At 44.3% G+C, this 26,850-nt stretch overlaps 1 protein-coding gene across 1 annotated transcript in view; it reads left to right on the top strand.

Moving 5' to 3' along the window:
- OSBPL10 (oxysterol binding protein like 10) overlaps positions 1-26,850 on the top strand; it is a 664,525-nt gene that overhangs the window by 198,321 nt on the left and 439,354 nt on the right. Inside the window, exon 2 of the mRNA XM_073568669.1 lies at positions 19,368-19,543. Coding sequence (XP_073424770.1) covers positions 19,368-19,543 — 176 coding nt within the window. The remainder of the gene's footprint in view (positions 1-19,367; positions 19,544-26,850) is intronic.

The following is a 26,850-nucleotide window of genomic DNA, read 5'->3' as shown; positions in this document are numbered from 1 at the left end:
GGAAGTATAGTACAATTCTACAGAATTCACTTCACCTTTGTGGCTTAAATTTTGATGAATTTGTTGACTGCACTTAGTCATTCCCTCTCCCCACTTCTCAACGTGTTGTCAAAGCTGATAGGAGCTGATGTAAAAAATGACAAAAATAATTTGACATAAATTTTTAAGGGGCCTTTACACATAGCGATATCGCTAAAGCGTCACCAATTTTGTGACGCAGCAGCGATATCGCTAGCGATATCGTTATGTGTGATACCACCGACCGGCTCCCCCGCTGTCTGTCGTTGATCGCGCAGCTCCATTTCTCGTTGGGCGCTTCCTGCTGGCGCCGACAAGCGACGTGTGGATGCGGGCGGAGGACGTCAGGATCGCCGCGTCTGAAAGGTAAGTAACGACCGCTGCTGCATCGCTACATCGCTGTCAGATCTGCCTGTGTGGCAGCTCACTAGCGACCATTTAGCGATGCACCAGCGTTCCTGACCGGGTCATATCGTGGTCGGGATCGCTGGTGCATCGCTAAATGTAAAGGGGCCTTTAGACATTTTACACAATTGTATGCAACATTTCTGGTGAAAGCTGTTTGATGAATCAGGGCCTAAATGTATAAACTACTCATCGTTTTGCATTTTTTTTAAGTCCTCTTCTTTTTCTCTTGTGATATTTGTTGTTTTCTTCACAATAGTGTAGGTGATTCTTGAATTTTGCGCAAAATTAAAAAATGCTTTAGCTTTTGTCTTTGTTTTTGTAACTTCTTAGTACAAAAAGTAACATGTTCAGTTAAGGCTACTTTTACACATACCGTGTTTTTGCTGGCCGTTTTTGCGGCCCCAATAGATTTCTATGGGGCCACAAAATGGGCCAGCAAAAATTCCACGGTGCGGTGTGTACCGTATGGCCGCGAGGGCTGTATTTGCGGCAGTGAAAAAAGATCAAGCCTGCTCGATCTTTCTCACGGCATACAGACACGGCCCCCATTGAAAATCAGTGGGGGCCGCAAAAACAACTTCCGTTGTTTTTGCGGTGCACCGCCACTTCCGCTTTTGCAGAACGCCGTTTTGTTCCCAATACTTCTTCCATAGTATTGGAAAACTGAAAAACGGCGGCTGCGAAAAAACACGGCAAGTGTAAAAGTAGAATAACGTGACAACATTTGCACCAAAATATCCGATCTTGGTGTACATGCTGAAACCCATTGAAAACCCCAAACCCTGCCCATAATGCCGAACATAAAAAACACAAAAAGACAGGTGAGCAGGTGGTATTCAGAAGTTACACCTTTTTTATGATAGAATGATAAGGTGGCCTCATAAACAAAAACCAAATGGACCCAGTTATGGAGAATGTGGCCCCTTTTTGGAGGTTTTTGTATCCTTAACTAGACAGATGCCACTGATGTATGTCGCAGATTTCTCAGAGGGATGTGAGCAACAATCTTGTGTACAAGCACTGGAAGATATCGAACTCCCTATTATCACTTCTTTAGCAAAGCTTGCAATGGATGGAGTTATTGGGAAATTATAGATTTGATCTCGAGAAATTACATGATAACGGTCAAAGGAAAATCTTCTCTCCAGCCCTGATGCCTATTTCTAACATACAAGAGGGCAATGCAGAAGACAAGCTAACAATCTGGGAATAGTGAAAGGAAGAAAGTCATCATGGTAATTAATAGCTGCAAATAAAATGCAAAACCTAATATTATAATGACTAGTAGATAACGGCAAACACAAATTAACCTCTTCCTTACATATGACAAATTGGTGCATCATATGTCCAGGCTCAGGAGATGAGACTGCCCATACCTTATAAACTTAACCCTTCCCAATTTCCCTTTGCAACGAAAACAGCAACAAAACAATTCAGAAAACAATTTTATTGGAGAGTAACCTTTTAACAACAACTCTCTTCTTTTATATATAACACCCATTGTTGGAGGGGTAAGGTCGCAGCTCTCGTATTAACCATTGAAAGATTGTGGGGTTATGTCACTGGACTCCCGGCACATGTTACCCAGCCTTGTACTTCCGCCATCACTGCGACTTCAACGTAAATTATACAGAATGAACATTAATAGCAAATCATCAAAACATGGGAGGGAGGGTGGGCCGCTCTCGATCCTGAGGACAAAGAGGCCGAGCGACATCCGGCCCTCCCCTTTATACCCCTTCCAGGATGAACCAGCCCCGGAAGCAGTAATTCTCCACCAACCACGCACATATTCAGGTAAGCCCAGCAAACAGATTCTTTAACCCTTAACTGCGCTCCCAGGGAAATTATTATAAACTCACTCCTTTGCTCGTTATGTCCAGTCATTGGCCCCCCGCATATCCCGGCCGGGTTCCCTCAGACTGCCCATACCTTATAAACTTAACCCTTCCCAATTTCCCTTTGCAACGAAAACAGCAACAAAACAATTCAGAAAACAATTTTATTGGAGAGTAACCTTTTAACAACAACTCTCTTCTTTTATATATAACACCCATTGTTGGAGGGGTAAGGTCGCAGCTCTCGTATTAACCATTGAAAGATTGTGGGGTTATGTCACCGGACTCCCGGCACATGTTACCCAGCCTTGTACTTCCGCCACGGAGTAGCTACGCCTCAACGGAGCTACGACCCCCCCCAAGTGTAAACAACGCCTCCTCAATACCTTCACGCAAACCCGCCAAAAAAAAATCCAACCCTATTTCAGTTAAATGAACCCCGTCCGCCCGCATAAACCTGGCATTATTACCCTCAAGCTGCCTGTGCCTAACAACGACGCCTCGCTTAAATTGCACAAAACGAGCTATGCGTTGATTCACGACTCTTCTCGCCCTCTCAATCCCAGCCCAATCTCTAGCTCCACTCCATACGAGCCTCGGAATAATCTCTGACCAAACCATAACCAACTGATTAAAAAACCGCGAAAACTTGTCTATATCCGCTTGCATTAATGTTAACAGCTCTGTCAACTGTATAGACCCCAAATCGTTTCCTCCTGCATGGACTACCAGGATGACAGGGGTGTTTACCATTCTTGAAATTTGCACCACTTCACAGAGCACTTGAGACCACAACAAACCCCGTATACCTCTCCAATTCACTTCAATATTGTAAAACCCCAGAACCTTCCCGCCAGGACACAACTCTGCCCTCCGCTCAGCCCAAAAGACATATGAATGTCCCAAGATCCACACACTTGGCCTGGCTTGACCTGAAATGAAAAGAAACTTAAAATTACATCACACTTCACTTCTTATGCAATTAACAGCTCCGGTCTGATATACCTGAAAAAACACGACGACCGCCATCTGCCTACTCTCATTATTTCCTCTTCTCTAAAGCCTGCGCGAGCTGCCTCTGTCGCTGCGCCAATTCTGAATGAATGCGTTCCGAATTCACCAGCGGGAAGACCCAGAACTACTAAAATACGACGCATCAACGTCGAGAACTGGAATCTAGTTAACGGGGCCCCGTTTGCATGTGCAAAAAACGTTATACTCTCGTTAGACCTGACCTCCAAATACCTGTTCACCAGGATAATTGGGCATACTCGGCCCGGAATGGAAAAAAGTGAAAACCATAGACCGCAACCCATGGTATCCGTTTTTGATCGCCGAATCCGAACCCCGCCATTACACAAAATCACGTCATTGTGCTGCAAGCCCCCAATAACCCTAGATGACGGGGCAACTAACTCACTCACCCGCAATGCCCCAAAAAACACCACCGCAAACGCTGCGGAAAACATTATCGCTTCAAAAGAAGAGCTGCAAACCGCATTTGTACCTTCTATGATCCTGGCTAACAAGGAAAAGGAAATAGGTCGCTTTGAATTTTTTGGTATACTAATTTTTTTCCAACCTTTTAGCGCTTGCTGCAGAACAAAAGATTTTGTTACATCCTCCCAACCACGAAGCTTAAAATGGAATGCTAATCCCGTTAATCTATTTCTTGCCAGCGTAGCCGCCGCCCCAATGGAATGCAAATGTTGAATATATCCCAAAGTCACTTCCAACCTTGCCTCCTTCGACGAGCCCACTGGACGACCTCCTACAAACTTTAACCAATCCTGCCAGGCCTTACCATATGCGTTCCATGTCGATGGTGCTAATGATGCCCTAATTAACGGCATTAAGAGGTCTCTGGTATTGTCCACAGGTATCCTGGGCATTGCGCTCCTATCCGATTGGCCTCTGGGGCAAGCTCCCGAAACTTCTGAAAATTAAAACGTGATAATGAGTCAGCCATGGCATTTTCCTTGCCCGGCACGTGCCGAGAACGTACACAAATATTAAGCTGTAAGCACTTCAAAACCAGAAAGCGAATAAGCTTTATCACTGGAATGGAAGAAGACGACAAATGATTAATCGCGTGAACCACACTTTCATTGTCGCCCCAAAAACAAATCCGAGAGTTCCGAAGCTGCATTCCCCATAACTCAACAGCCACAACCAATGGAAAAAGCTCCAGAAGGGTAAGATTCTTTGTCCACTCATTCCTAACCCATATTTCTGGCCATTTTTCCGCACACCACTGGCTATGAAAAATCACACCAAAACCTACCGAACCAGCCGCGTCCGCAAACAATGATATCTCCTGACATGACTTTTCTTCATCCTGAAAACAAGTACGACCGTTGTATACCTGCAAAAATGTTTTCCAAATCTTCAAATCTTCTAACAACGGAAGACCTAAACGAACCCTGTGATGAGGTAGTTTAACACCCCGTGTAGCCATAGACAATCGACGGGAAAAAATTCTACCCATAGGCATAACCCTACATGCGAAAGACAGCAACCCCAACAACGATTGCATTTGCACTAACGTCACTTTCTTTCGTGCCAAAAAACCATCTATCAAATCCAATATCTTAGAAATTTTTTCCCCCGGTAAACGAAAGACCATTTCCACCATATCAATCTCTATCCCTAAAAATGACAAACAAGATACTGGGCCAACCGTTTTTTCTTCGTTTAATGGAACTCCAAAAGCACCCATGATCTCCCTAAATTTTTTCAAAACTTTCCCACAAACATCAGATTCAGCTGGTCCTAAAAACAAAAAATCATCCAAATAATGGGTAATCCACTGTGATCCAGTTTCCAATTTTGTCACCCATTCTAAAAAACTACTGAATAGTTCAAAATATCTGCAAGAAATAGCGCAGCCCATAGTAAGACAGGTGTCATAATAATAGGCCCCATCAACAAAACAACCCAATAAATGATGGCAATCAGGATGAACAGGCAACAATCGGAAAGCCGAAGAAATATCCGACTTAGCCAATAGCGCCCCTGGCCCTGCTTGTCGAACCAATTTTACGGCCTTGTCAAAAGACACATATACCACTGAAGACTCTTCAGCGCTGATTCCATCATTCACCGATGAACCCTTTGGGTGTGATAGGTGCTGAATTAATCTGAACTCACCAGGCTCTTTTTTTGGAACAATTCCTAAAGGCGAAACCCTCATATTCGTGAATGGTGGCGAAACAAAAGGCCCCCTCATCCTTCCCAATACCACTTCCTTCTTGATTTTTTGGGACAAAACTAACGGAAGCTCCCTAGCAGACTTTAAATTTAACGAGAACGATGGGCATTCTGAAAACTTGAAAGGTATGAAAAAACCATATTTGAAACCCACTCTCAACTGTGCTGCTGCTGCCTTATTGGGATACCTGCTTAACCAAGGCTCCATCTCGGTTATTTTCACCGGAGTCCTTGCTATCTTGTTGGACAAATGCCCTGGGAACTGGGACTTTTGAGAATCCTCGTGTACATTTTGTGACAGCATGTGGTCCGCCACATGATGCACATTCATGCTTATATTTGCATAGCCCAAAGAACCTGCAGTGACCATCGTTAAACAACCAACACGTTCCCGGTCTCCGGTTGGCTGCTGGCCCCGAGCCGGATTGCTGGCTAGGGGCCCCCGAATGAAAGGGATGACTTCCTTTTTGCGACATCATTAGCCTCAGCCAAGAATCCGTAGCCTTAACCCCCCAACCCAATTGTGGGTTAATGGCCAACCTCCTCCTAAAATCCTCGTCATATCTCCACCACGCTGAACCCCCATGTGTCTTATACGAATTATATATGCTATCCATATATAAAAACAACTCTGAGCAACGCTCCGGATGCTTCTTACCCATCACACATCCTAACACGAAAAAGGCTTGCAGCCAGTTATTAATTGTCTTTGCAACTTTTGGCCTTCGTTCATAAGGCCTGTCCAGGTGCCGCCTCTCTTGGTCCACCGTATTTTGATCCGGCGTCACCAGCGACCAAATATCCACATAATCATTCGACCAAATTTTCTCTATTGTCTCCTGCTCCAAATGGGAACCTAGTGGGGCTATACCACAATAAAATACATCCTTATGTATATCTGCTCTTGGCGCCGGCTCAGATTGCTTGGAAACCTTCTCTCCTAGCACCACTTTTGGGTTCAATACCAATTTTCTTCCTTCCAAAATACTCCTTAAATTTTCCATGGTCACAAATCTCTCACCCACACCCCCCCAGGCTCCCGCGTAATTAAACTCACCACTCGACTCCTCCCGACCGACAATTGCGGACTGACTTGACACCTCTTCTACTGCATGTCCTCCTTTGCTCTCCTGCCGGGTCTGCTCAGCCTGTCGAGCCGAAACCCGACTCCTGCCCCGTGACCCAGATGAGGATGATGAGTGATGTCGTGACGATCTTGAATAGCGACTGCACCTGGACCCAGACCTCCTCCTCCTGCGACGACTGTGTCGGCTATGACAGCTAGCCGACCCTTTACGTGAGTCAGAAGAAGAGGACGAAGACCTTCTGCGTCTCCTTTTTTCCAAGCTCCTACGCCTCGTTGTTTCTACAGAAATATCCCCGCTAGCTACGCCTGCAGGAGCAATACCCCCAAAGGATGAAGCCAACGGAACCTGCTGTTGAGGTATATTCCAGGCTCCCAAATAGCTAGTCATGGCTGGGTTAACTGTAACATCCGTCAATGACAGACCTAACTGGGACTGACTCTGTGACGGGTTCAAAATCACCCCACCTGTTTGTGAGGTAACCACCGAACCCGCCACTATTGGAGGTGCCACCATTTCCTGAGGGAGGGCAACAGCCTGCGATGTAACGGCCATAGGGAGAAAAAACTGCGGCTGCAAGTTCTGCCTCCCTTGTGGCTGGGTTGACTGACTAGCTAATGTGTCCATCACTGTCATACTCAAAGTCTCCTGCTGACTACCTATTCCTTGTGTCATTTTACTTGCACTATTCTCTGCTGCCCGTTTCTCACTTTGTTCTTGCGTAGCAGTGCCTTGCCGGTCCTCAGACCTCACATCTCTCACCTCCTCACTAGCTGAGGAATTATTGCTCTGACCACCCCCCATTTCTGTAACTGTCTTATGTCCTACTGACAGTTCATTAATCCCTGCCCTCCCTTTATTCCCTCCACAGAGCCCGCTATCAGTTGTCATCTGCTGAGGTGACAGAACACCTTTCCTCACAGAGCGCTGCAGCACTGGGCGGCCGTGCTCCTTAATTTTCCCGCCCCTCTTTTTCCTCTCCTTCACAGGGGGCGGGGCTACAGACTCGCTTCCTTCTTGTGAAGCTGCCTGTGTCTCCCTCACAGGCACATCTGTGCCGCGCGCATGGCCACTCTTACCAGTCCCAGGGCTCCAACGGCTCCTGGGTTTAACCCCCCGCACTGAACGCCGACCTGCTGCCGCGTTCTGCTGCGTTACCCCCGGCGCCTGCATTAGCGCTGCTATCCAGCCCAGTCCTTCCTTGCCTATTCTTTCTGTAATCTCAGCCTCCCACGCTGCCATTACTGCACCCACCTCACAGTGGCACCTCCGCTCTCGATCCTGAGGACAAAGAGGCCGAGCGACATCCGGCCCTCCCCTTTATACCCCTTCCAGGATGAACCAGCCCCGGAAGCAGTAATTCTCCACCAACCACGCACATATTCAGGTAAGCCCAGCAAACAGATTCTTTAACCCTTAACTGCGCTCCCAGGGAAATTATTATAAACTCACTCCTTTGCTCGTTATGTCCAGTCATTGGCCCCCCGCATATCCCGGCCGGGTTCCCTCAGACTGCATCTTTCCCAGCAGATGGAGGCAGATGAAAGCTGACCAACTTAGTCACAACAGCATAGATCCCAACCGTCCCAGATGTAGCGGGACTGTCCCAAATTGAGAGAGCTTTTTCACGTCAGCTTTTTTTCCCAGCTTCTGATACTTGCCGCTCTCCGACATCTTCATCGCTCTGTAGCTCCTCCTCGGGGACAGGGCCGCATTTCTGTTCAGTGCATAAATTAAGCTATGTACTCACTGCTTCTTCTCCTGTGATAAGGACTCACCAGGACTCAAACTCTCGTCTCAATATTCATAAGCTGCAGCTTATAATGTTTTAGAGAGCAGAATTAGGTAATATTGACCTCTGTTGCAGGCCGTGAACCCAGGAGCAGATTCTACAAGTCCATAGAAATACATTGCATATATAACTACTGTATGTATTTCTCTAGTCCCTGTATACTGAAGTGAAGAAAGATTTATTTATTTTTGATCCTACGAAAGTAGTAAAAATAATAAGCAGCAATTAGAAAAATGTACGGTAATTCGCTCTATTTTTGTCTATTAGAAAGACTTGATAATGAAAAAAATATTGTACCGGTAATTAAAATAAATAAATAAATAAATAAATAAATAAACATCTCAAATCTGCAAATAACACGGTCATATTTGGTGTCCCTGTAATCATAACGACTCACACAACACAGCAATAAGATTATTTACGGGGATCGGCAAATGACGTAAAAAAATGGCGTGATTGATATCTCTCTATTAAACCCATAAAAAATGTAATAAAGCTGTAATGCTGAGGCCGTGTCCACACATAGCTTTTTTTGGGCATGAATATGCGAATATTTATGAGTTTAATGAGCGGTACCACGTGACCGCTGAAGGAAGGAAGGGAGACCGTAGGAGAAGCTGGGCTGCAGAGACCACGCCAAAAGGGGTAAGTATATTCAATATTCACCTGTCCCCGTTCCCACAATGCTCACCTCTGCCTGCTGCGTCCTGTGTCAGTGACGTTTAGCCAGCAGAGGGCGTGATGACATGATTAGTGCGCGCTATTCTATGGGGCAGCATATGGGTGCATATTCTATGTGACAGCACATGGGGGAATATTCTATGGGGCAGCATATGGGGGCATATTCTATGGGGCAGCATATGGGGGCATATTCTATGGGGCAGCATATGGGGGCATATTCTATGGGGCAGCACATGGGGGAATATTCTATGGGGCAGCATATGGGGGCATATTCTATGGGGCAGCATATGGGGGCATATTCTATGGAGCAGCATATGGGGGCATAATCTATGGAGCATCTTATGGGGAATAATCTGGAGCATTTTATGGAGCATCTTATAGGGGAATAATCTATGGAGCATCTTATCGGGGCAAAATCTATGGAGCATCTTATGGTGCATATTCTATGGAGCATCTTGTGGGGCAGCATATGGGGGCATATTCTGTGGAGCAGCATATAGGGGCATATTCTATGGGGCAGCATATGGGGGCATATTCTATGGGGCAGCATATGGGGGCATATTCTATGGAGCAGCATATGGGGGCATATTCTATGGGGCAGCATATGGGGGCATATTTTATGGGGCAGCATATGGGGGCATAGTCTATGGGGCAGCATATGGGGGCATATTCTATGGGGCAGCATATGGGGGCATTTTCTATGGGGCAGCATATGGGGGCATAATCTATGGAGCATCTTATGGGGAATACTCTGTGGAGCATTTTATGGAGCATCTTATGGGGGAATAATCTATGGAGCATCTTATGGGGCATATTCTATGGAGCATCTTGTGGGGCAACATACGGGGGCATATTCTATGGAGCAGCATATAGGGGCATATTCTATGGGGCAGCATATGGGGGCATATTCTATGGGGCAGCATATGGGGGCATATTCTATGGAGCAGCATATGGGGGCATATTCTATGGGACAGCATATGGGGGCATATTCTATGGGGCAGCATATGGGGGCATATTCTATGGAGCAGCATTTGGGGGCCTAATCTATGGAGCATCTTATGGGGAATAATCTGTGGAGCATTTTATGGAGCATCTTATAGGGGAATAATCTATGGAGCATCTTATGGGGCATATTCTATGGACCATCTTATGGGGCCATAACCTTTATGGAGCATTATATGGGGCCTATTGTTATATGGAGCATCTTATGGGGGCATATTATTATATGGAGCATCTTATGGGGCCATCAGTAACCTTTGTGCAGCATTATATGGGGTGTATTTTGTATGGAGCATCTTATGGGGCCATCATGAACTATATGGAGCATTATATGGGGCTCCTGATTCAATATGGATATTCAAAAACATTTATCCTACTGATGTCTCAATTAATTAATTTTATTTTTATTGGTATCTATTTTTATTTTTGAAATCTACCAGTAGCTGCTGCATTTTCCACCCTAGGCTAATACACGAGTCAATAAGTTTTCCCAGTTTTTTTGTGGCAAAATTAGTGGGGGGGTCGGCTTATACTCGGGTCGGCTTATACATGAGTATATACCGTAAACCTCATATATCTAGAGTACAGACCAAAAGTTTGAACACACCTCATTCAAAGAGTTTTCTTTCTTTTCATGACTATGAAAATTGTAGATTCACTCTGAAGACATCAAAACTATGAATTAACACATGTGGAATTATATAATTAACAAAAAAGTGTAAAACAGCTGAAAATATGTCTTATATTCTAGGTTCTTCACAGTAGCCACCTTTTGCTTTGATTACTGCTTTGCACACTCTTGGCATTCTCTTGATGAGCTTCAAGAGGTAGTCACCAGAAATGGTTTTCCAACAGTCTTGAAGGAGTTCCCAGAGATGCTTAGCACTTGTTGGCCCTTTTGCCTTCACTCTGCGGTCCAGCTCACCACAAACCATCTCGATTGGGTTCAGGTCTGGTGACTGTGGAGGCCAGGTCATCTGGCGTAGCACCCCATCACTCTCCTTCTTGGTCAAATAGCCCTTACACAGCCTGGTGGTGTGTTTGGGGTCATTGTCCTGTTGAAAAATAAATGATGGTCCAACTAAACGCAAACCGGATGGAATAGCATGCCGCTGCAAGATGCTGTGGTAGCCATGCTGGTTCAGTATGTCTTCAATTTTGAATAAATCCCCAACAGTGTCACCAGCAAAGCACCATCACACCTCCTCCTCCACGCTTCACGGTGGGAACCAGGCATGTAGAGTCCATGCGTTCCCCTTTTCTGCGTCGCACAAAGACACGGTGGTTGGAACCAAAGATCTCAAATTTGGACTCATCAAACCAAAGCACAGATTTCCACTGGTCTAATGTCCATTCCTTGTGTTCTTTAGCCCAAACAAGTCTCTTCTGCTTATTGTCTGCTCTGTCCTTAGCAGTGGTTTGCTAGCAGCTATTTTACCATGAAGGCCTGCTGCACAAAGTCTCATCTTAACAGTTGTAGAGATGTGTCTGCTGCTAGAACTCTGTTGCATGGTCTCTAATCTGAGCTACTGTTAACCTGCGATTTCTGAGGCTGGTGACTCGGATGAACTTATCCTCCGCAGCAGAGATGACTCTTGGTCTTCCTTTCCTGGGGTGGTCCTCATGTGAGCCAGTTTCTTTGTAGCGCTTGATGGTTTTTGCTACTGCACTTGGGGACACTTTCAAAGTTTTCCCAATTTTTTGGACTGACTGACCTTCATTTCTTAAAGTAATGATGGCCACTCATTTTTCTTTACTTAGCTGCTTTTTTCTTGCCATAATACACATTCTAACAGTCTATTCAATAGGACTATCAGCTGTGTATCCACCAGACTTCTGCACAACACAACTGATGGTCCCAACTCCATTTATAAGGAAAGAAATCCCACTTATTAAACCTGACAGGGCACACCTGTGAAGTGAAAACCATTTCTGGTGGCTACCTATTGAAGCTCATCAAGAGAATGCCAAGAGTGTGCAAAGCAGTTGTCATGATCCAGGACGGGATTTCGCTTTGACCCGTCCTGGTTAGACTATGGGTTAATTGTGCTGCCTCTCTCTGGCAGCAGGAGGCTATTTAGTGCTCACTGGACCTGGGTCCGGTGTCAGTTATACTCCTGCCCTCGGCTGAGTTAAGTGACCTCTTGTATACGTGTGCCTTGTGCCTGATATCTTGCTTGCTTGTTCGGTTGTGATCTGGTTCTGTCCCTGTTACGAGTTCTGCCTGACCCTCTTGTACTGCGCTACCTCTCGTGTATGACTCTCTGCTTGAGACCCGACTCCTCTCTGCTCGTCCCCTTGGTACCACGTCGCCCTCTTGTGTATGACCTTTGGCTCTGTCTGACTACCCGTCTGTTTGTCGCTCCTGTGCCTCGTTTGCCCGTACTGCTGTGACCACTGTTTTGCCTGACTCTGAGTTGTTGTATGGTGTCCTGTCCTATCTGAATACAGGACGCTAAGCCCCACCCCCTTGCAGTCACATGACCATAGGTCCCGTGCAGACTATTCAGTTTCAGTGTCCGCAGGTCCTATGCTTCTTTACCTGCCAGCGCTGACTGGACCCTGACACTATTAGCCTGAAGCACGCATGGTCACCTCTGCTGCCCTGCTCCCCAGGTAACTCTTAGCACTGCTTCTGTACTCAGGACACGTGCACTGGCTCTATGAGCAAGTGCAGTGCGGTGTCTCTGACATTATAACTGACCCATACCATTTTTTTTTCTCTGCTCCCATTCACCTGTGTGTGTGATGGATCCTGTGCGCACTCTTTCTGAGCAGGTTAAGCATCTGACGCAGATGTCTCAGAAACTCTTTGGAGAACAAAGAGTCCTGGCTCAGTCTCAGCAGCTGATCGCTGACACGGTGCAGGGGGTTCTTTCATTGGGGGCTCGGGATGTTACATTAATTTCCCCTGAGTCTCCAGTGAAGTTACCAGATACCTTTTCTGGAGATAAAAATGACTTCAGAGTTTTCAAGGAGAGCTGTAAGCTTTTTTTTTCCTTAAGACCACACTCTTCTGGGGATGAAAGTCAGAGAGTGGGGGTCATTATGTCTCTGTTAAGGGGAGCCCCCCAAGCTTGGGCTTTCTCCCTTCCTACCACGGCCCCTGAGCGTTTGACTGTGGATGCATTTTTTGAGGCCCTGGGGCATATTTATGATGAGCCTGATCGGGTGCGTATGGCTGAGGACAGGCTGATGAATGTTTGTCAGGGGAAACACTCAGCCGAGTGGTTTTGCTCAGAGTTCAGACGCTGGGCTGCTGAGGTCTGCTGGAACGACGCCGCTCTCTGGGGGTTGTTCCGTAGAGGCCTGTCTGAGCATCTGAAAGACGCCTTGGCTCTCCACCCCCCACCTGATGCCCTGGAGGAAGCTATGACACAGGCCGTCCGAATGGATCGCAGGTTACGGGCAAGGGGAGTGATACAAACCGAGACATCATTATTCTCCCAAGGAAGGGGAGCCAGTTCTTCATTGAAAATCACGGCGATGGGAACCATCAACCTTAAGGAGGAAGAAAGGAGACAACGGCACGTGAGAAAATGCTGTGTTCACAGTGGCGAGTCTGGACATTGGAAAAAGGATTGCCCCTCCCGGCCACTAACCAGCAAGCGAGTGAGCCCGGGTGATTATCGTGGAGATCACCCAGGCTCTCAGGTACCCTTTTCTGCATTTTCTAAAATGTCATTTCAAGTGGAACTTTGTTGTGGGGGTGTCTCCACATCCACTTCTGCCTTCGTGGATTGCGGTTCATCATTGAACTTTATTGACTCTGACTTGGTGGCCAGGTGTAAGTTAGGGACAGTTAGGTTGGAAACTCCGATTCACCTTGTTGCTATTGACAAAACACCACTGGTTAAGAATGACATTGTGTTTTGTACTGAAGAGTTTCTCCTTAAAGTGAGTTCCTTACACCAGGAACATATTTCATGTTTTGTAATGAACAACCTGCCTGCGGGACTGGTGTTGGGGTTCCCCTGGTTACAGCTGCATAATCCTGTGATTAATTGGGAATCTCGGGACATTGTTAAATGGGGTCCCTATTGCTCTGAGAAATGTCTTGTTTCTGTGTCTGTGTCGTCCGTGGGTCTAGAAGGCATTCCGGAGTGCCTGATAGATTATACTGACGTTTTCTCTGAAAAAGAGGCTGAGGTTTTACCACCACACCACCCATTTGATTGTGCCATTGACCTGGTTCCAGGTGCTAAATTGCCCAAAGCCCGCCTGTATAACCTCTCGGGTCCGGAACGGGCTGCGATGAAGGAATATATTTCCGAGAGCCTCCGTAAGGGACATATTCGTCCTTCTGTTTCTCCTGTGGCGGCAGGGTTCTTTTTTGTAAAAAAAAAAGACGGTGGTTTGCGCCCATGCCTCGATTTTCGTGAGTTAAATAAAATAACTGTGAGGAATACTTATCCCCTTCCACTTATTCCTGATTTATACAATCAGTTGTCCGGAGCTAAGTGGTTTTCGAAATTAGATCTACGTGGAGCGTATAACCTTATCCGAGTCCGGGACGGAGATGAATGGAAGACCGCTTTTCTCACTACTGAAGGGTTGTTTGAAAATTTGGTCATGCCCTTCGGCCTGACCAACGCTCCAGCGGTCTTCCAAAATTTCATAAATCATGTGTTCTCCGATTTGATTGGACGTTTTATGGTGGTGTATTTGGATGACATTTTAATCTACTCGCCTGATAAACAGACTCACATTGGTCACATGTTCGGGCAGTTCTCCAAAGGCTCAGGGAGAACTGTCTGTTTGCTAAACTTGAAAAATGTTTATTTTTTGTTCAGGAACTGTCCTTTCTGGGGTTCATCGTGTCTGCTGAAGGGTATTGCATGGATCCTAATAAGGTGCAGGCCATTCTCGAGTGGGTTCAACCGTGTGATTTGAAGGGTCTGCAACGTTTCCTAGGGTTCGCTAATTATTATCGGAAATTTATAAGGGGGTTCTCACAGGTGGTTAAACCCCTCACAGACATGACTCAAAAGGGGGCCGATATCAAGAATTGGTCAACCGCAGCGGTAGCGGCATTTCAGTTTTTGAAAAAATGTTTCATGTCGGCCCCGGTTCTTATCCAACCGGACCCCTCTGAACCATTTATTGTTGAGGTAGATGCCTCAGAGGTGGGCGTGGGGGCGGTATTGTCCCAGGGACCCGCCACTTTGACCAATTTAAGACCTTGCGCCTTTTTCTCAAAGAAGTTCTCCCCTGCGGAGAGAAACTATGATGTGGGGAATCGGGAACTTCTGGCCGTAAAATTGGCTTTTGCAGAATGGAGGCATTTTTTGGAGGGGGCTGTTCATCCTATAACGGTAATCACGGACCACAAAAACCTAGCTTACATTGAGTCAGCTAAAAGGTTGACTCCCAGACAGGCTAGATGGTCACTTTTTTTTTCCCGATTCAACTTCTCGATCACTTTTCGACCAGGATCCAAGAATATCAGAGCGGATGCATTGTCACGCAGTCTTGATCCGGTGTCCCCCCCGGAACCTCCATCCTCCATTCTTCAGCCTGGGGTGGTGGTGGCAGAGGTTTCTAATGTGTTGGAACGGGAGATTCGTGAAGCCCAGGCTCTTGCACCTCCAGCTAAGCCGTTGGATAAACTTTTTGTGCCAGCTCAGTTTCGTCTCAAGGTCCTCCAGGAGTTCCATGACTCAGTTCTGGGTGGACATCCAGGGATCTCAGCGACCCGGAAGGCCATTGCTAGAATATTCTGGTGGTCTTCTTTAGCCTCTGATGTTGGGGAGTATGTGTCTGCGTGTGAGGTTTGTGCCCGTGCGAAAACTCCCCATAACCGGCCGGCCGGGGAATTGGTACCACTGCCAATTCCTGAGAGACCATGGACTCATCTGTCCATGGATTTCATCACCAACCTTCCCCCTTCCAAGGGTAATACCGTGGTCTGGGTCGTAGTGGACAGGTTTAGTAAGCAGGCACATTTTGTACCTTTGGCAGCTCTACCTAATGCGGAAACATTGTCCAGATTGTTTGTGGAGCATGTGGTGCGGTTGTATTTGGTACCCCTGAATGTGGTGTCTGATAGGGGAGTGCAATTTGTGTCCAGATTTTGGAGAGCTTTTTGTAGGAGGTTGGGTATTGGTCTGTCCTTTTCATCCGCCTACCATCCAGAGACTAATGGGCAGACTGAGCGGACCAATCAGTCTCTGGAGCAAATTCTGCATTGTTTGACCTCAGCCCGACAGGATGATTGGTGTTCTGTGTTACCATTGGCTGAGTTTGCATTTAACAACCGCACTAACCAGTCTACGGGTACATCTCCTTTTTTTTGCAATTATGGGTTTCATCCTCATTTTGGAGAATTCTCCCGCTTGAATTCTGGGTGTCTTGGGGCGGACGAGACGATCCAGTGGTTGGGGGAGGTATGGCGGGAGGTCCAGAATAACATTACGAAGGCCCAGGACAAATTTAAATTTTTTGCGGACAAAAAACGATCCGTGGGTCCAGTGTTTCAGGTCGGAGATAAGGTATGGTTATCCACCAAAAATATAAGGCTCAAGGTCCCCTCTGCGAAGCTTGGACCCAAGTTTATAGGTCCCTATGTAATTACCGAAGCAGTTAACCCGGTGGCTTTTCGGTTGAGTCTTCCGCCATCTCTAAGGATCCCTAATGTTTTCCTTAAGGCCCTTTTGAAACCTGTGAGGTCCAGTGGGGAGGGATCATCATCTTCCCCGACACCGGTTCTGGTAGATGGGCAGGCTGAGTACGAGGTGGAACGAATTGTCGACTCCAGGTTGGTCCGTCGCGCCCTTCAGTATCTGATACATTGGAAGGGCTATGGTCCTGAGGAACGCTCGTTGGTTCCTGCTCAATCAGTTCATGCGGATCGGTTGATCCGAGCCTTTCACGCCAAGTACCCTGAGAGACCTGGGGGTCCGGTGGCCCCCCATTGAGAGGAGGGTACTGTCATGATCCAGGACGGGATTTCGCTTTGACCCGTCCTGGTTAGACTATGGGTTAATTGTGCTGCCTCTCTCTGGCAGCAGGAGGCTATTTAGTGCTCACTGGACCTGGGTCCGGTGTCAGTTATACTCCTGCCCTCGGCTGAGTTAAGTGACCTCTTGTATACGTGTGCCTTGTGCCTGATATCTTGCTTGCTTGTTCGGTTGTGATCTGGTTCTGTCCCTGTTACGAGTTCTGCCTGACCCTCTTGTACTGCGCTACCTCTCGTGTATGACTCTCTGCTTGTGACCCGACTCCTCTCTGCTCGTCCCCTTGGTACCACGTCGCCCTCTTGTGTATGACCTTTGGCTCTGTCTGACTACCCGTCTGTTTGTCGCTCCTGTGCCTCGTTTGCCCGTACTGCTGTGACCACTGTTTTGCCTGACTCTGAGTTGTTGTATGGTGTCCTGTCCTATCTGAATACAGGACGCTAAGCCCCGCCCCCTTGCAGTCACATGACCATAGGTCCCGTGCAGACTATTCAGTTTCAGTGTCCGCAGGTCCTATGCTTCTTTACCTGCCAGCGCTGACTGGACCCTGACACTATTAGCCTGAAGCACGCATGGTCACCTCTGCTGCCCTGCTCCCCAGGTAACTCTTAGCACTGCTTCTGTACTCAGGACACGTGCACTGGCTCTATGAGCAAGTGCAGTGCGGTGTCTCTGACAGCAGTAATCAAAGCAAAAGGTGGCTACTTTGATGAACCTAGAATATAAGACATATTTTCAGTTGTTTCACACTTTTTTTGCTAATTATATAATTCCACATGTGTTAATTCATAGTTTTGATGCCTTCAGAGTGAATCTACAATTTTCATAGTCATGAAAAAGAAAACTCTTTGAATGAGAAGGAGTGTCCAAACTTTTGGTCTGTACTGTACTTCAATAGAGAAGTAAAAATGTATGACTCTTGGAAGAAGGGGAGGAAAAAACAAAAATTAAAAATCAACAATTGGGAATCATTGTGCAACAAACATAAGCTAGGAATGCGGTAGGTTTTTGGGACAGCACATCTATCTTTGATTTTTCTGTTACACCAATAAATGCAATTTAAGGCAGCTACTGAAGCAGTGATGTTTAGCCAGCAGAGGGCTGTGGAAAATATAAAAATAAGACATTTGAAAGTAGTTTGGAATATTTTAAGGCATTTAGAGACCATTTTTGTAGATTAATACATATCTATTTATCAATAGATATATAGACACATTTCTGGGCAATTATTCTTTTTTCTTAAAGGTCAGAGCAAAGTAGTGTAATGCGCAAGCGTCAGCTTTACTTCCAGGTCGGCACACTTTGGCCTCCCCTTGTGCTTATACATTACAGTACTTTGTTCTGACCTCAGCAGGGCAGAGTGAAGTACACCTGCATTTGCGCAATTGGGGGGATGCTATGTGGATGATGTAAGACATACCGTACGTATTTAAACATATGGATTTTAAGCTAAAAATAATTTTTACATTTGGGTTTTCAACTTTTTGCACATATTGGCTTTTATAGGCTCTGTTTCTCTGGACATTTCTTGCTGCAGAATAAGTTAGCTGTGAATCTATCTATCTAATACATACGTTTCTGTCACATGAGCTTAAGCACGTCCTTCAAAATATTTGTGTACATATGTATTTCAGAATAAAATACAAAATATAATAATCTTAATTTTTTTATATAGCGCTAACAAATTCCCCAGCGCTTTATCATCACTGTCCCTGATGGGGCTCACAATCTAAATTCCCTATCAGTATGTCTTTGGGGGAAAACATACAAACTCCTTGCAGATGTTGTCCTTGGTGGGATTCGAACCCCGGACTTCAGCGCTGCAAGGCTGCAGTGCTAACCACTGAGCCACCATGCTGCCCATAATATAAGAAATATATAAAATTAGAATTGGAGTACTTGGTTCTCTCTCTACATCTATTATATTATTTAGTGCCTACCATATTTTAATATTAGATATGCTACACCGGTCATTGACTAGAGTAGCATTTGTGGAGCAGAAAATGCAAGCAGATTTGATGACTTGGCCGGGTAGGTGTAGCTACAGCCCGTCCCATACAGGCTCCTCCCCAGCTTCATCATTTTTTTTAGAGATCTGATCAAAAGCGGCGTTAAAGGGCCAAAAGTCACAAATTTTTGCGCAATTCTGCTGAGTGCAAATTTTTTGAGACTCTTTATAGCATTTACACCACTTTTGTGACATAAAATCATTAATGAATTAGCCCAATTGTCTTTTCCCATGCATATTCAAATTTTCAATTTTGACTGAAGGGTCTCTTTGGGATTCTACGGCCATAATATAATGTGCTTTCACATGTATCAGCATTACTAATATATTAGTGATGTAGAATAATGTTCTTTCTCATGTTCTGGTTTACAGATACTTTATATTGGACTTTGACTCTGGAATTCTGCAATATTTTGTCACTGAGGCAAGCAAAACTCAGAAGCCACGAGGATTTTTGTCTCTTGCTGGATCTGTGATTTCAATGAGCGATGAGGCCCCCTACATGATAGTTCTATCTTCTGCCAGTGGAGAAGTCTATAAACTCAGAGGTGAGACATTGAAATACGCCATACTGTAAAATGTGAGATATTCTCATGCTCTTAGGAGCTATTCAGCTGTAAAAATGAATAAGGAGTAGGCTATATAATGAAATCCTTGGATGATGTCTCGTATATTATGGAGTTCATTCAATGCTTTTTCCGGTGCTGCCTTTTTGTTCACATGCATTATATGACCTTCCAGGGCACTGTGATCTCACCAGTGGTCTCAGATACGGTTAATTGTATCTCACTAGAATAGTGTCACTGCTCCTTGTAATTCAGCGAAGGTGCCTATAGGTGAGAGGCAGGGTACCTACAGCACTTACACTCATGGATCCACTTAAATATAATTTGCCAGGTGTGCTCATTAAAGTGTATTCAGCCAATCAAAGTGATAGATCTACTGTTACGTAACCCTGTTTTCTCACATGCAATAATCGTTGCTACACTCCTAATTTTGCTCCAACTAAGATCTCTGAAGAAAAGAAGGTCCGTGCAGTCACCCTGAAAGATGGATCACTTTTAATTTCTGTCAGTAAGAAAAAAAACATTGGAGATTATGCTATTCAGTCATCAAGGACTAGACTTTGCAAGACTAGTACAGCATTTCATCTAAACAAACAATACCCTGTGCTGTACTGATGAGGAGCAAGAACTCTGAAACAGCAGTCTACAGATGGGTGTGTCTGGCTTGGCTGATATCCTTAGTGTTATTGTTCTGCAGCACAGGACTAGTGTAGAAGGGGGAAAACTGACTCTGCACTGCGACTAGGCTGATACCCTACGATGGAGTGGGCAACCCATTCCTTGTGAATAGACCCACCGACGATCCTAGGCTAATCTCAAGCGAAGACCTATAGATAGGGGGAAGGGGGTCCCGGAAAGATCCAAGGACTGGGTACAAAAAACAGGTAACCTCCTAATAGAAAACAAAGAGAAGGCTGCAGAAACAAACTGAAAACAGAAACTAAGACTAGCAGAACCAGAGGTCCCAGCACTGCACTAAATAAACACACAGAAGGCAAAGCAAGGCTCTAAGCCAGACTTCGAGCGGATTAACAGTGTTGTCCAGCAAGGAATGGGAGACAAGTGCAGGTTAATAAAGGATGATACAATCACCTGACCCAAGACAAACCCAGCACCAGGGGAAAAAGAACAGCAGCCAGAACACTACAAGAAAATGGCGGATAGTCACAAACTGAACAGATTCTAACACTTAGTCATGTTCACAGTATCTTTTAAGGGGTTTTCCAGGCTTACTTTTTTCCTTCCTTGGTTTGATTTATATAAATATGAGCCTTACTGACCCCCTGCTGCACCATTGCTATCCCCCAGTTTATGGTTGCCAACTGTCCAGACGTTCTGGTATGGCCGATATTCCAAGTAATGTTTCAAGGGTGTCAAATGGGTTGGATATTAACTGACAGGTTGGCTACCCAAAGGCTATGCTAGTAATGCAAAAGACCAAAAAATGGAGTTCCATACAATAGATTATAAAAAATGTATAATTTTATTACACCAAATATTAATATATAACAAACAGTGATAAAAATGACCCTTAAAAAATTATTACATGGGTAATAATATAGCTTTCTTCTTTCTGGAGTAGCGGTAGTTACCAGGAATAGTGCAATACAAAATATACTATATGGATATTAACATTTGGTGCCCGATGCATCAAAGCTTTTACGTTAGAATTCTGGCGAAATTAAGAGCTGTGTCTTAATTTTGTGACTCCTGACAAGTCTCTAAATTATGCACACTATTAGAAATTACATTATTTCTGGTAAGTGTAAATTTCAGCACTTAAATGTTTAGTAAGGATAATTTTGCTGTACTGGATATTGGCCTTTTTTTTTATTCCCAGGACCTTTTTTTTCTCATCTTTATCATGATAGATTTTGTTTTCTCTCCACTTACTTGATTCCTCCACTTTTAGGTTTAGATAAGCATCCCAATGTATCTTTACGGCTCCCCGGTGAGATGTAATTTTGCCTGGCACAGACAAGGCTGTCATATGTCCATGCTAGATAGAGGTGTATATTTCTTTTCTCTTGTCTCCATTAACTTCTGGAAGTGATCCCACTGTCACAGCGAATGAAAAGAAAGTTATTAAGAAACTAAAGTTAAAAAAAAAAAGTTTTTTATTCCAAGGAAATTCTGTTGCTTTGGAAAGTATGCTTTCATTTTAGTATTTTATAGCAAAATAAATGTACTGTAAATTGACACATGTTCTATGTATATATTTTAATCTATTTTGTTTAACTGTATAAACTTTTTTTTTTTCATCCATTTATATCATTTGGAAAAAATGCACATACTGGATATTAACACTTTAAGATCACAGGGTATAATGTGCTTTGGAATAATGCATTGTCAAGGTGTTTAATTTTGTGACTGACACTATAGTTTTGGGACTAACACAAATTTTTGTTTTCAGAAAGTTTTGTCTTTTAGTGAAATGTTTTTATGGTAACTAAAGTACAATTATAAGCATTTCATAAGTTTTTTTAAACTTTTCACAAATATATCAAGTTTATGCAAACACTCATTGTTGACCTTTATTTTTCAAAATTTCTGCAATTTGCCCTGACATGCTGGATGTCAGCTTCTGGGCAAAATCCTGACTGATGGTAACCCATTCTTGCCTAATCAGCACTTGGAGTTTATCATAATTTCTGTGTTTTTTTTGTCCTTCCTCTTTTGAGAATTGACCACAGGTTTTCAATGAGATTAAGATCTGCAGAGATTCCTCGCTATACACTCAAAATTTAATTGTTTTATTCACCAAGTCATTTGGTTATCTTTTTTTTTCTTTTGTGACATGGTGCTCCATCACGCTGGAAAAAAACATTTGGCCATCACCAAATTGCTCCTGGATGTTGGAAGAAGTTGCTTTTGGAAGATGTTTAGATGTCATTCTTTATTCATGGCAGTGTTCTTAGGCAAAATTGTGAGTGAGCCCACTCTGCTAGATGAAAAGCAACTCAACACATGAATGGTCCCAGGATGATTTATTGTTCTCATGACACAAGACTTATGGTAGTGCTCACCTTTTCTTCTCTAGACAATCATTCTTCCAGATGTCCCAGAGTCTAAAGAGGGTTTAATCAATGATAATAATGCTGCCCTACTCCTCTGCAGTCCAGTCCTTGTACTTCCTGCAGAATGTCCTTGATTATTTATTGGAGAGTAAGAGACATAGAGAGTTTAAATATCCTTGTAATAGTATGGATTAACCTCATCAGAGTGTATCTAAATTAAAAACATGTTAAAAGGTACAAAATTATTTTTATTAATCAATAAATACACATACGGTAATCAAGACAATAGTAGTGTGAACAAATCCATACATCAAAATATTCATAGTAAAAAATAGGCTTGCAGCAGTGCAACCATGGAGTAACGGGGGGCATACAGTATAAAAGGACAAGTGGGAAAACCCTAGACACCCGGGTCAGAGTTTATATCACAATACTTGTTGCTGAACGCAATAATATATACATGTACTAAGGTTACCTCACAAAATTTCCTAAAATGAGAAAAGAGAAAGTAATGTGAAGTTTGACAAATTCCAATCCTTATAAATATAACCTAGTCAGTGTATAGGTATGGGGATATTGCCAAACACATTATTGAATAATTACAAAGCGCCACATGTGCATGTAAAGGAATGATGAGAGAGCCTCTTACCCATGATTAGTATGCTAAACCTTTACGCTGAAGCCCCCACGTGCGTTTCATCTTCAATTTAGATTCACTCTTTTGAGGTTAATCTATGCAGTTACAATAATATTTAAACTCTCTTGTCTCTTATTCACTCTTTATAATCTGTGGAGAGTATCCTTTGTTAGGGAATATATACTTTGTTACATTGCATCAGTTCCGGTATGTTTCCTGGAGATTAGGTAGTTTTGTACTGCCTTTCTTGACATCAGGCCAGAGTTCTAAGGCCTTCAGCTTACTGTGCGTGCAGATGCACTGACAGCTGCCTGCTGCCATTTCTGGGCAAGCCCTGGACTGATGTTAAGTCACTGAATGCTCTCTATGCATCGGTCCTGGCACTCTGATCTCACTTGCTCACCCTGAAGCTTTCTTCATGGCAGTTGTACGCTTTGAAGTTTTTGATGATGCAATAAATGATTGCCACTAAACCAATCTTACATCAAGCAATATCCTTGCCTGTAAACCTCTTTCGATGCAAAGCAATCATGACTATACATGGTTCCTTGGTTAACAGAAGACTATGATTTCATGTACCACCATTTTAAAGCAACCAGTCTTCTTGTAATTCAATCAGCATGATAGAGTGATATCATTGGCCTTGTCATAGTTAACGCTTTCTCCTGAGTCAACAAGAATATCACTGATTTGATCAAAGCAGGCCATTTTGTGGCAGTGAAGTTGAGTTTATCCGGTTTTATTATACTCACCCGGGAGAGTGGTCCGGTCCCATGGACGTCGCAGGTCTGGGTCTGGCGCCTCCCATTTTCTAGTGATGACGTTCTCTTCCTAGCTTCGTGTTGTGGCTCCTACACAGGCATACTGATCTGCCCTGTTGAGGGCAGAGCAAAGTACAGCAGTGTGCAGGCGCCGGGAAAGGTCAGAGAGGTTCAGCGCCTTAGCACCTGTCCGAAAAAACTAGTGTACCATATTCCTCTGCAATCTTCAACTATTGCGTTTCAAAGCTTGACACCTGGCATTAGCTGGATATGTTTTGCTGCCCTTCCAATAGCATCTTGTATGAGCTGGTATTTACTGCCACAGGGGGGTTATAACAGACAGGTGCTATCGCCTGTCAACAGAAAATGCAGAAAGGCTCACTCTGACAAAAAAGAACAAAACCTGGATTAGTCCCAACATTTCCATGCCACCAGATGACAGCAGCACATAAACTGTTTTTAATCTTCAATATTTGAATGAGGCCCTCCAGTTGTTGTCTTTAAGGGTTGTAAGGTAGCGCTCACTGAGTGTATTGGGGACACTCACTTGGCTGCAGATAAACCAGGTCCGGCAAAGTGGACTTCCTGGAAGACAACCAAGGAGGAAAGCACTGTTGAAAGCAAAACGTAAAAAAGTAGACAGGAATTGGTTAAAATGCGTATTGACAAGCCACAGCTCATGTGGGAATGTATTTTGAACAGATGAGACAAAACTGAAGCTTTTTGGCAAGTCACATAAGTTTTATGTTCACAGATGCAAAAATGAAGCATACAAAGAAGAGAACATTGTACCTACTGTACAACATGGAGAAGGCTCTGTTAAGTTTTAGGGATACTGTGCCACATTCACACAGGGTGTCTTGAATCTGTGCAGGTTACCATGAAATCTCAGGAGTATCAAGGCATTGTGGAGCGCAATGTGTTGCCCAGTGTCAGAAAGGCTGGTCTGAGTAAAATTGAAAATGACATTTGTAATTTTGAAGTTATTTCATTGACCATTGTGGGTTTTTCTTCCTTTAACAGAAGGGTCTCAAAAATTTTGTACACATGTGTATACAATGTATAAACAACATACAAAATACTATGTGATTAAAAAAAGTGTATTATGAAATAAAGTGCAAAAAGCTCCATTCCATTCATTCAGTCGAAATCACACAGTCCTCGGACGCACATCCAGTGTAAGTGACTTACGACGCATGGACCACCGTGCGAAACAATACACAATGCTGGCCAGAGGCTAGAAGCTGACATTGGTGTGTTTTTGACGGGGCTCATGGCAGTGATGTCATAAGTTCCCGTCACCCACAGAAGTCAGCTGCCGGTTACACAAGATGACGATGCGCGGCGGGGGTGCGAACAGAAGATGGATATTTTAAATCAGTGGCCATACCAGTACATGGATGACTTTGGGCATGCATTTACTTTATGGATAAGTATGGGGTGCATAATACTTTATGGATGACTATGGGGAGTGCATTATATTATATGAAGGATATGGGCTGTATTTTATACTAATATGGAGAACTGTGGGGAATGCATTATACTACATGGATGAATATGGACTGTGCAGAATATTAATTGGACGACTACGGGAAGTGCATTATAAGTCTGCTTTGGAGTCCCATGACTTCTATGTACGCCCCTGGTTAGTATAATGGTTTATTTTTTTCTATACATTAACCCCTTAATCCCATATGACGTACTATCCTGTCCATGTGCCCTGGGACTTAATTCCCAGGGACGGGATAGTACGTCATAGCGATCAGCGGCGCCCACATGGTGAGCGCCGCTGATCGCGGCCGGGTGTCAGCTGATTATGACAGCTGACACCCGGCACAATGTGTCAGGGGCGGTCACAGACCGCCCCCGACATGTTAACCCCTTGCACCCCGCGATCAAACACGATCACGGTGTACCGGGGGTTAAAGGGAAGCATCGGCAGGGAGGGGGCTCCCTCCGTGCTTCCCTGAGCCCCCCCACGGCAACGCAATGTGCAGCGCTGCTGCGGGGGGCTCCTTCCATGCAGGCCCCCGAATCCAAGATTGCGACGGGGACCTTCGGGGGCCTGCAGGGAGCCGGCTTCCTCAGTGCCTGCAAAGCGCAGGCAAGGAGGAAGCCTGTATAGTGCCTGTGACAGATTGCTGATCTGTCACAGTGATCTGTGATGTGACAGATCAGCGATCTGTCACAGGACAGTGATGTCCCACCTGGGACAATGTAATAAAGTTTAAAAAAAAAAAAGCGTTAAAATAATTTAAAAAAAAAAATCGCCAAATAAATTAGAAAAAAAAAAAAATATTCCCCCAATAAATTCATTTTTTGGAAATAAAAAAAAAACACAATAAAAGTACACATATTTGTTATCACCGCGTCCGTAACGACCTGCCCCATAAAACTGTCCCATTAGTTAACCCCTTTAGCGAACCCCTTAAAAAATAAAAATAAAAAACAAAGCAAAAAATAATGATTTATTATCATACCGCCGAACAAAAAGTGCAATAACACGCAATCAAAAAGACGCATATAAATATCCATGGTACCGCTGAAAACGTCATCTTGTCCCGCAAAAAACGAGCCACCATACAGCATCATCAGCGAAAAAATAAAAAAGAATAAAGCGATGAAAAAAATAATTATTATTTATATAAAATAGTTTTCATTGCATAAAACCGACAAAACATAAAAAAAGACATAAATGAGGTATCGCTGTAACCATACTGACCCGAAGAATATTTTATCAATTTTTTTTATCAATATTTATCAATTTTATCGCACGCAGAACGGTGTAAACGCACCCCCCCAAAAGAAATTCATGAAACGCTGGTTTTTGTTCATTCTGCGTCCCAAAAATCGGAATAAAAAGCGATCAAAAAA

This window comes from Dendrobates tinctorius, unplaced genomic scaffold (assembly GCF_039654945.1).
Source record: "Dendrobates tinctorius isolate UK_male_01 unplaced genomic scaffold, ASM3965494v1 ptg000005l, whole genome shotgun sequence".
NCBI classification, from domain to species: domain Eukaryota; kingdom Metazoa; phylum Chordata; class Amphibia; order Anura; family Dendrobatidae; genus Dendrobates; species Dendrobates tinctorius.
This window is presented reverse-complemented; position numbering and strand designations above follow the sequence as displayed.